An 11434-nucleotide genomic window follows, 5' to 3' on the forward strand; every position below is an offset into this window, starting at 1 on the left:
ATTCATAGGCCTCCTGATATGAGCAAGACTCATGCTCTTCAACGATATATACATAAGCTGTGACATAATCATTAAGCCAACTCAGAGGTTTCATTGTTTTCTTAGGCCATCCTTAGTCGCCTTGAGTTTTAGTGCTTAATTCTTTCGTATACTAATCATCAGCTTCATCTCCACCAATTTCATCAGTATCGGTCAGCTGTTCTTCAACAGTTTGATTGTGAACTTCTTTAAGTTCAATATCAGTGGAAAGTCCAAACTTAATTGTCCTTTGTCTTTCTGCAATGAATCTGCATTACAAACAACATATTGGTTAACAACCAGCTTGTGAGTAGTAGAATCCTACAACCTGTACCCCTTTATTCCTTTTGCATAACCAATAAAAATACACTTTCTGGACCTAACATTAAACTTAGTCCTTAGTTCTTTAGGAACTCAAATATAAGCATCATAATCAAATGTACAGAGAAATGAAAAATTCATAGGTTTGTTAGACCATATTTCTTCAGGAATTCAACCATTTAGAGCAATCGTTGGGGAACAATTCATTGTGTAACAAGCCATACAAACAACTTCAACACAAAAAATGCTGCTCCAATCCAGTAAAACTTAACCTATTTCTAGCTCGATTCTTAAGCATATGGTTCATACTCTCTGTCACTCCATTTTCTTGCGGAGTTCTTGAAATAATAGTGTCTTTGAATGTCATGCTCAATGCAAAAGTCTTGAAATTCTTGCAATATGTATTCTCTAGTATTTTCTTGTGTACTTCAAATTTCTTAAGTGAAAACAAAAGCATCACTCTTCCTTTTAAAAATAAACCTTTTTTTTTTTTGAATAATCATTAATGAAGGAAATAAAATACCATGAGCCACCCAAAAACTCAGCATCAGCTTCCCAAGTGTCAGAGTGTATCAAATAAGAACACTCTCACTCCTAGCAGTAGAACGGGGAAAAGGAGGTATGTAGAGCTTGGTAAATAGGCAATATTAACCAATCTAAATTAATATACTATAAACCAAGAAAAAAGCCACAATCAAGAATTACATGTAGCCATTGCTTGTTCATCTAAGCATTGGCGACAATAGCTTTGCCAACCACGGTGTCTTTAATCAGCTTATATAACCCATCTATTAAATCCCCTTTTGCCACAATGAGTGCTCATTTAACAATCTTCAATTGGCCATTTTCTAGAGTAACATTGAAGCCATCGTCAACGAATTTTCCCAAGGACATCAAACTCTTCCGCATATCTGGTATATGCCATACACAAAAAATTATACAAGTGATGCCATCAACCATCGTGACTTGAACATCTCTGATCCTGACAATTCTACATTAGTGGTCATTACCCATGTATATTAAACCACCACCACAGGATTGATATGTATAAAACCACTCTTTGTGTGTTGTCATATGGAAAAAAGCGCCCAAATCCCAAAATCTATTGATCATGGTTCGGACATGACCACGCCATTATCGAATGAACCATCCTTCTCAACAATTTCACCTTGAGAACTTCTTGTAGTAGATGACATATGAGAATTAGATTTTGAATATTGAGGATTTATAATACTTACGCCAATGACCCTTCTATCCACATTTTCAATAAGGACCATTTTTATGTTATTTTGATTGGATTGACAATCAACTACTACAACAAAATAAAGTATTTGCGACACCTTTATTTTAGTAATGGAAGTAATTTTCATCCCCAAAAGAATCAACTTAGGAAGGATATAATTCCGTTGCTACATATCCATTAGTTGAGATATATATATATATATATATATTACCATCGTGAGATTTGGGGCGGTATATTTCTGTCACTTCGAATTTACATATATTATGACTGATTATAGTTCCATTGCTACATATCTAATAGTTGGGATAGAGATATTACCATCGTGAGATTTAAGACAATATATTTCCGCGCCTCTATTGTGATAGAATTTATATCTATTACAACGGATTATTTTTCATCTCAAGTAAACTTAATTAGGATAGATATATTTATATCGTTACCATAATGAAATTTGAGATAGACAATTAACCGTCCCAAGTGTTTTATTAGTATGCGAAAATTATTTGTAATATTTGAAATTATTTGTATCGGCTGAATACTTCGCGAATAAGTCTTTACATATTTATCATTAGCTACAGAAAATTTGGCATCTATAAGGGTAATGGTTGGGAACGTCATGCTATTTGGGACGGATAAATAATTGTCCCTAAAATACTAAAATTTACCCTACTTAACCGAGCCCTAATTTCCTATCACACCTTGCCTTCACTTACTTGAAGGCTTGTGACTTGGGCATGCTCTCATATCCAATAATCCAACTAGGATCCTCGATGCAGTACTTTAAGATTACAAATATATGAAATGAACTAAAATCCATAAATATTAAATAAACAACAAGATAATATAACTGGTGAACCCCTAGTGTTAAGTATCGTATTTGCACAGAAAGGATATGAATTCCTGTCAAGATGTATTTACATGTACTATCTGTAGTATTACATAAGATATCTATACAAAATAATTGAAATATAAGAATGACATCTATCATCCTCAGTGTGCCCCATAAGCATAGTCATCTCAAACACAACATTGCTCGTGCTTTGCTAGCTCCTCTGCTTATAACTTATCTCCAAGTAATGTTGGAGTCTCCACAATGGCATCGGAGGGAACACCTAAATCAATGTCTAAAAAATAAATACATCAAATGGGGTGAGGTTCCATGAAGCCCAGTGATGGGTGGAACATACAAGCAAGCACAATCAAGTATGATGCAACAATATATATCAGTAAGATTAAATGAATGCAAACTATGATCCCGTTATTATCACACAATCCTAATCATCAAAACTAAGTCCAGATAGGGTCTTAGTGCTACTGCAACATAGGTGGTATCCCTGATCCTGAAATTCCCATCGGTCACCTAGCGATAAAAGCTAATTGTGAGTCAGGAGCATAATGGTCCTTATATGCATACTTTGATTGCTCAGTAAGCCCCGATTAATAACCTCTAGTTGCCATGGCACCAGAATCACCATCCGCCATATCGGGCATATACACCTCCAACAACAATCACATTGTACTACAAACGTGGTATTCCAAATTGGATCGTTAGACCTACCACAGGTGAGATTAGACAATACCAGATTGTAGCACCTGGGTCTGTTAGCCTAGCCCAATGCAATCTAGTATATAAGTACATCACATAAAAATAGTAATGTGATCATGGTTGCAATGCAAGATTATTATCATACAAGCCTAACATCAAAGCTAAGTCCATATGGGATCTTAGAGTTACTGCAACATAGGTGGTATCCCTAGTCCCGAAATGTGCCATCGGTCACCCAGCGATATAAGCAAGTTGTTAGTCAAGAGCATACCGATCCTTACATATGTACTTCGGCACCTGATAAGCTCCTATAAATAACCCCTAGAAACCACAACAATAAAATTACCGTCGGCCACGAAGGGTTTGTCTAGACACAAGAAATAACATTGGCCACGTTGGAGAGGTGGGATTAATCAATACCTTTTCCCCTACTGGTAAGGGGTTGTAGTACTCGAGTCTGTTGTCTTAACCATTGGCATAAGGTTGTATTTGACCGCACAAAGAATGTTTGATGGCATTCTTGAGATAAATTTCATTTCCTAGAATCCAAATCTTCCTAGTAAAATGTTCACAAGATGAGATCCTGATGTTGGATCAATGACGTTGTTCTGATTGGGGAGTGGATTTCGATGGTTGGCTTTGACGGAACCCTTATGGACAACATGAAAAGGACTAAAGTAGGTGTTTGAGTGCTAATTGAGGGCTTATTCTCTCTCTCTCTCTCTCTCTCTCTCTCTCTCTCTCTCTCTCTCTCTCTCTTCATTTTACGCAACTTTTTCTTTTTCAAAGGCGAAAGGAAAGAGTAATCCAATCTCCATGAGAAGCATGAGCTGGGGGTGTTCATACAACAAATAATAGAAGTACTTTCTGTCACAACTAACTCACAACGGCATGATGCTTATGTTTAGGGTTCATACATCATAAATGATCTTCCAAAAAAATATATCACTTCATTTTACGCAACTTTATCTTACCCACTAAAGTTGGTTTCGTCAAAACCAGGGTATGGGTGTGGGTCAAAGGATTCTTATCATTTTACACCACACACCAATTTTGAATTTATAAATTCAAATATGTATAGGTATGTAGATACCCAACCATATGTATAGGGAGGTGTCCATCGGTCTGTATGAATACAGAGATGTGTCTATACGTGGATAGGTGCCTTTGTACAGTATACATGTAGCACCCATATGAACATTTATATTATGATGTATATGGTTTTTTGGACAAGATACGTACAAAATATGTTTTTTGGCAATTTCCTCTCTCCCTCTCTCCTTCTCTCCCTCTCTCCCTCTCTCCCTCTCTCCCTTCTCTGTTTTGAACGTTGCATAAAAGAGTATTACAAACCATGCTTAGTGAGCCTAACCTTTCTCTCCCAAAGGATCAGAGCCTGTGTGCAATCAAACAAAGATCACAAGGTTGTTTTTCTTAGAAGTAAAATACAGTAATCCCCAATTGTACTTCTATAGGGGGCGTTTTAGACCTTAATGAGAGTATCATTTTCTCATCTTTCTCTGTTTTGAACGTTGCATAAAATAGTATTACAAACTGTGCTTAGTGAGCCTTGCCTTTCTCTCTCAAAAGATCAGAATTTGTGTACAATCAAACAGATATCAGAGGGTTATTTCATCTTGGAGGTAAAACGTAGGAATCCCCAATTGTACTTCTATAGGGGGTATTTCAGACCTTAAGGAGAGTATCATTTTCTGATACTACTCAACTCACCTTTGTTCGTTTGCTTCAAACGTCATTGACGGTCTGCATCAAAAGTTCGTCTTACACACTAGTGGAATACTTCCATCCATACAGTGGTCTTATATGTGTACTTCTTTCTGATAGACTGAAACCAATTCAGCCCGATCGATTGACACCCCTATTACCTTGTATCCTTCAATTTTTTTTTTCCTGCTTTGTATATGTAAAATGGACCAATTTTTTTAAAAAAGTTTTAAAGGAAACCCAAAAGCACGGGTAGAAATCGTTTGCAATTCCGATCTCGTACAATTCTGTGCAATACCACCTTCAGGGGGTGACACGTGTATTGATACCAATGCAATGGTCCAGATCTGATTTAAATGCCTCTTCACTGATTTAATGTTTTATTAGTTGTACTAGATTTGGACCATTGTATTGGTATCAATACATGTGTCACTGCCTGAAGGTGGTATTACATGAAATTGCAGACGATTTCAACCCCAAAAACACAAGAGGAAGATGTCCAGATCAATAAATACTCTGCACTTCAGGTAAACCCATATTAAAAGAAGACTCAAAGAAGATCAAGAAAAAGAAGTGGTTGACAAACGCTCTTCTTTTCTAGAGATGGAAGTGGGCTCATGGTTACGTACCCAATGGGAAGAGTGAGGTTTTGATACTCAATATTAGGACCAATTTAGACACAAAGAGCAAAAGCGGGTCGACAGCGCTTGGTTAATTTGGTGAATGAATTCCTTTTTTCTCCTTCAAGAAAATGAGTCCTTTTTCCTTTTCTTTTTTTTTTTTTTTTTTTTGATCTGTAGGTGCTATACCAGCTCAGTGAGCATCAGGTGGTTGAGAACCTCTTGGGGTGTTTGCCCAGATACTTTCAGCTATCCGATGCTCATTGCACCTCAACACTCGTTGCAGAGGATGTGCACTCACACTAAAATCCCTGTTTATTGTTGGATTTGACTTTTTATGTCTTATTTTCCATCGCTAATGCATGTAACACTATTACCCATCTATGGTAATTCGTTTTTGTTTTTTTTATTTGTTATTTATAAAATCAGATTCTTAGGAAAGAACAAGAACATAGATAGTTGTTTCTCAAATGCCTTATCATGTGTTAATTTTACATCTTTATTTATAAGACTGTTAATAAATAGTTCAGTGGGTCTCTAGGAATAAATAATAGATCAGATGGTGAGCAATCAAATGCTCACACTGAAGTTTTACCCATCCAATCTTTGAGATGGGATCACAGAATGGAAGGTCTCAATCACACTAGTTGATCTAAGTTTTTCTATTAATTTGACATTATAAGTATTTTGAAACCTTGTAACATGGGTTAAAATCACCCCACCCGATGAACTAGAATGCAGATTTTGTGAATGATATGTAATTGGTTTGAGATTAACAAAATTGTGGCTAAGCTACTAATGGGGGAGATGGATACCAGAAATTCCTAACATGCTTAACTTTTTAATTTTTTCTGGGGAAAAATATGCTCAACTTTTCATACTTGATTGTATAGATACTACTAGATATCTACAATAGTAAATGGATTTGTGAATTTTTTTTTGTAAAGAAATGGATTTGTGTATTACAATAACAAAGTTAAGAAAACTAGGATAGTAATAACCACTAAAAATATTATTTTGCACTCCATAACTACATTCTAAACTGCCAAATATGCTTTCCACCATTTTCTTTCTCACCTAGCTCTTCAGCCAGTTTAAAAGATTGTTATAAGCATTTCATCTCTTTGAACCATTAAAGAAATGGTACAAGCATAACAACTGGCTATATGGAGTATACCACCACTAGGGAGCAGGGATCCAATCTCGATCTGATTCGATCCGTATTAGCTTAGATCGATTGATTTTTGTAAATAAAAAAACCAGACAATAGGTATAAGACTTTGACAAAAACAATTATACTAATTGAAATGTAATTACAAATAAAAGGTGACTTGTTCAAATGATTCTCTGAAACAGTAGCAGAAATCGTCCCACTTAAAGTAGAGTTGAGTTGTATATGTAAATACACTCCTTAAGGTATTTGAACACCCTGTATATTTGTATGCAACTGGGTTGACCGTATGTTCTCACCTTCAAGATGAAACAACTCCCAGATCAATTAAGATGACTTCCAATAATCGATTCCAATAGGTATGTCTGAAGGAAATACTCAGAAATTCAAAGGAAACTGATAACAGGAAGAAAACAGAGAACTGAAGCACTTGTAGTAAATAGAGAACTCAAAAACAACTCTCATAGTATGTATTTCGTACAGTACCCAACCAGAATCAGAGTTCTATATATGGAATGTAAGTCTCTGTATATGAATGGGTATACATGTACAAGTATACATACGTATACAAGTGTGACTCTATGCATGTATAGGATAATGTATCCTATACTGATACGTGCAGGGGAATGTACAAATATGTATGTACATTGGTAGTTGGATTCATACCGGTACATGTAACCATGGTGTCCCTTTGGACAAAAAGGTGTAAGGGTGTCAAACTTTCAACATGTAAAAAGTAGGTTCTATGAACCCACACCTGACCTCGACCTCAGCCTTGGCCAAGGCCCGGTGCGCGCAAGATTCAAAAGCTCTCCAGGAACCCCCATACACACATGACAAGGGGGAGAGTGCCTCTCCAAAGGGCTAAACTTTTGTGAGAAGTATTAGCTCATTACTACTCCACAAGTGCAAAAGACAAGATAGAAAAAGACACTTTTGAAAGGGAAAGCTGAATTTCAAAAAGACTACTTTGGATTTTAAAAAAACCAATTTGATCATAGTTTGAAACTTCAATTCCAACAATTTTATAATTTTACTCCCTGCTTGTCATAAAATTTGATTTTCTTAACAAAATTTTCCCTTGATCTGATAACAACATCTGATTTAAGATGGGCCAGATATTGGTATGAGCTGTCAATGCTGATATAATCTGACAAATCCAATATCAAATACCAATATTAAGAGCTAAGGGTGTCAATGGACCAGGTTGGGCTGGGTTTTTTAACACCCTAGCTCAACCCTAAGGTCTTTTAACTCAACCCAAAGTTTGGGATATCTCAGCCTATGCCCAACCCAGTTCAGCCCTGATGGTTACTTGGTTGCTTGATCTTGATGCATTACAGAGGCTCAAGACCAAAATTTTCGTATATATATAGATTGTAGAAAATGAAAGACTTTTTGTAGACAAATTTTCTATAAATAGCCAGTTATAATTATTAACATATTTATATTATTATTATATATTTAATATATAACATTGAATTGGACTGAATTGAATCAGGTTAGATTGAAACCTTAAATCAGACCCAACCCAATCGGGCCTTTGGCCTGACATTTTTTATCCTAATCTAACCTATGGTTGAAATCTCAACCCAATCCCAGGACAAATTAGGACGGGGTTCGGGCTTTTTGATAGCTGAAAGATATGCACAGTGTCAAATCCAACATCCTTACAAACTTTATCAGCAATCATTATCCACGGTTCCACACATACAATTCCATTATCCCTTCTTTTTGCCATGTGTAAAGCGCAGCCACCCTCCACGCCCCACCCCCCACACCCTACTCCCGCCAAAAAAAAGAAAAAGAAGCTAAGGAATTGACCGGAAGAAACACACACTTGTGGTATACAATTGGCCTCGTCTCTTAGTTATATTTTCTTCTTATCCTTCAAAACATCGATCTATCCCATACGAGAAACCCTAAAAATAAATTGGGGGAAAAGCAAACGAGGAGACACGGAAGATAGTGGAGGAGCGATCTAGCAGAGAAACAAGTTAGCAGATGATGATGATGGCGATGACGAGTCTGGATACTTCTTTCTTTACCTCTCCCAAGTCTCTTGAAGTACTCGTCCTTTCAATCAAACCCAGATTCACCTTCTTCTCCAACAACACTAGGCGGAAGAGATCCTCTTTGTCATGTAAGTGTGCTTTCAAATTCAATTCAATTCAATTCAATTCCCTCCTCTCTCAGATTTCTCTGGAGAGAAAGAATTAAATAAAATCCTTTTGATCTGTAATTGTTACGACATAGGTTGTCATCTTGGATCGCCGGTGCCGGAGGATGATAATAAGCCGTCAATAAATGCTGACTGGAGATCATTTCGGGCGAGGTTAGTCGCCGGAGAACTCGCCTCCAGACCGGAAAATTCTTCTTCCAACTCGGTCGATCCAGACACAGTAGAGGTAGAGGATCACCCTCCACTTGATACTTCCATCGGAGACAAGTGGGCCCACACCCTACCTGAGCCGGAGAGAGGTTGCTTACTAATAGCGACAGACAAGCTGGATGGGGTCCACATCTTTGAACGTACGGTTATCCTCATCCTATCTATGGGTCCCGTGGGTCCCACTGGGATTATACTGAACCGACCGTCGTTGATGTCCATCAAGGAGACACGATCCACGGCCCTCGACATGGCCAGTACATTCTCCGATATGCCCCTGTTCTTTGGTGGGCCTGTGGAGGAAGGAATGTTCTTGGTGAGCCCAGGCCCCAATAAGGAGGGGTCTGAGGATGGAGTTGGGAAGAGTGGGGTGTTTGAGGAAGTCATGAAGGGGTTGTACTATGGGACCAAGGACAGTGTAGGATGTGCAGCTGAGATGGTGAAGAGGAATGTAGTTAAGGCAGGGGAGTTTAGATTCTTCGATGGGTGTTGTGGTTGGGAGAAGGATCAGCTGAAGGGGGAGATCAAAGCAGGTTATTGGACAGTGGCAGCTTGTAGCCCAACTGTAATTGGGCTTACTGCTGTTGAGTCTGCTGGGCTATGGGAAGAGATTTTACGGTTAATGGGCCAAAGAAAAGTTTCGTGACTTTTTAATGTTCATCTTAGGCCTTAGCACACTTGGGCTTAGGGCTTCTTTTTAGTTGACTCTTTTTCTATTTTTATTTTATTATTATTTTTTTTTTTCAGTCTTCCAAGTACTATTAATTTGGTTCAAAATATCTTAATTTGTTAATCCTATGGAATATAATATGACACATTTGATCAGAGAGACAAGAGAGACTGCCACGACTAGGCTGCAACATGGCCGGCCTATTGAAAATCCCAAGTCCAAGCCTTGTCTGGCCCAGGTCAGGTTTGGGATCTCAGCCCAGGCCCGACCCTGCCAGGCTGATGGCAGGGCTTTGGCACGTTTTTATTGTTTGGGATTCATCATATTTGACAACAGCTAATATGGAGGTTATATGTTTACATTTATCATTTGTCAACCATTACAAGGACAATACCAAAAAAAAAAAAAAAAAAAATCCATTACAAGAGAAACGACACATATCAACCGTGTCTTTCAAGTCATCAGATAGAAGAGTCTTCCCTTCCTCCACATCTTCCATGGCAATCTTAATTTCACCAAGCTTAGGTTCAACCGGCTCCTTGCTATGCTTATGATTTCTTTTCCTCCATTAAACAATGTGAACCCGGTGGGGTATTCTTCTCGATGGTAGAGAACATTATATGTTGTTGGTCTTCTTTTATCTTCTTCGTCGGAGTAATAATCGAGTTGTTGGATGAGCCATTAAGCCAAGGACACGCACCAACCCAAGAGAAAAGTATTTTTCGAACAATGTATAATGGGGCTTGGGAGAAGAATTCTCATTGGTGAGGGAGGAGTTGTGCCTCTTCTCCAACTAAACGATGAATATTTATGTTTTTGTGGAATGACACCCATTACAAGAGCTTAGGTTGGGAAGAATAACAATAGGGTGTAAAACTTAAATTAAATAAGGGTGGAGAATGCGGAATTGACCTCCACGTTTTAAACCGCCGTTAGCCATCTTAGACTAATCACGTGTGATGCTTCTCAAGTTCTCCGGTGAAGTGGTGTGAACGGCAACGAGCAATTGAAGATGGCAACAATGGAAGCAACAGTCACTCGGTGGTCTTCTAGTTTCCACCTGTTGTTTGTCAGTTACTCTCTCTAATGGTAAGAGGTATTGTTCACATAAGTGGAACTAGGAACCCCAATCCCCTTACCTCTTTCCACTCAATAACAGCCTCCCATCAAGGTGGTTATTGGAGAGAATGTTTGTGCATATCTCCACTACCTTAAGTGGGGAGTAAGAGTTTGTTACGTGCATAACTCTTTTCCTCATATGTTGATGTGGCATAGGTCGATTCAGTTAACATTCTTCCACTTGGCCTATGTTGCCACGTGTCAAGTATATGGTTTAAGTTCTATTGATGCATAGCCATGCCGAACTTTAACTCAGGGAGTATCACCATGTCCAAAATGAGATCTCCAATCCATAAATCATGGCGGTGCATATCCATACAAAGAATACTTTCTTCTGTGTATCACGATGAATTGTCCTTCTCAAGTCCAACCTTGATGTGGTAGATGTGCCTATATGAATTAACTCAATGGTCAACTTTAGGTCCAACAAAATTGCCCTATGTATTAATGGGCCTAAGTCATTACTTAGCTGAAAGTGTATACTAATACATGAATAATGACAATAAACAAAATGACAGAGTTTAGCTTTTTTTTTTTCAAAATCATAACAATTAATTATGAAATCAAAAGAATGATCTCAAGAATCATAATGTACACAATGTAATAGTTCAA

General features: G+C 37.8%; 1 protein-coding gene across 1 annotated transcript; it reads left to right on the forward strand.

The window, feature by feature from the left end:
- The first annotated feature begins 8491 nt into the window (after positions 1-8491).
- On the forward strand, positions 8492-9858 carry LOC122078941 (UPF0301 protein BF2109). Its single transcript, XM_042645147.1, has 2 exons — positions 8492-8787; positions 8901-9858. Exons 1-2 carry the CDS (start codon positions 8649-8651, stop codon positions 9677-9679), a joined length of 918 nt encoding a protein of 305 aa, XP_042501081.1. The 5' UTR covers positions 8492-8648; the 3' UTR covers positions 9680-9858.
- Positions 9859-11434: the final 1576 nt, after the last annotated feature.

Source organism: Macadamia integrifolia, chromosome 5 (genome assembly GCF_013358625.1).
Source record: "Macadamia integrifolia cultivar HAES 741 chromosome 5, SCU_Mint_v3, whole genome shotgun sequence".
NCBI lineage: Eukaryota > Viridiplantae > Streptophyta > Magnoliopsida > Proteales > Proteaceae > Macadamia > Macadamia integrifolia.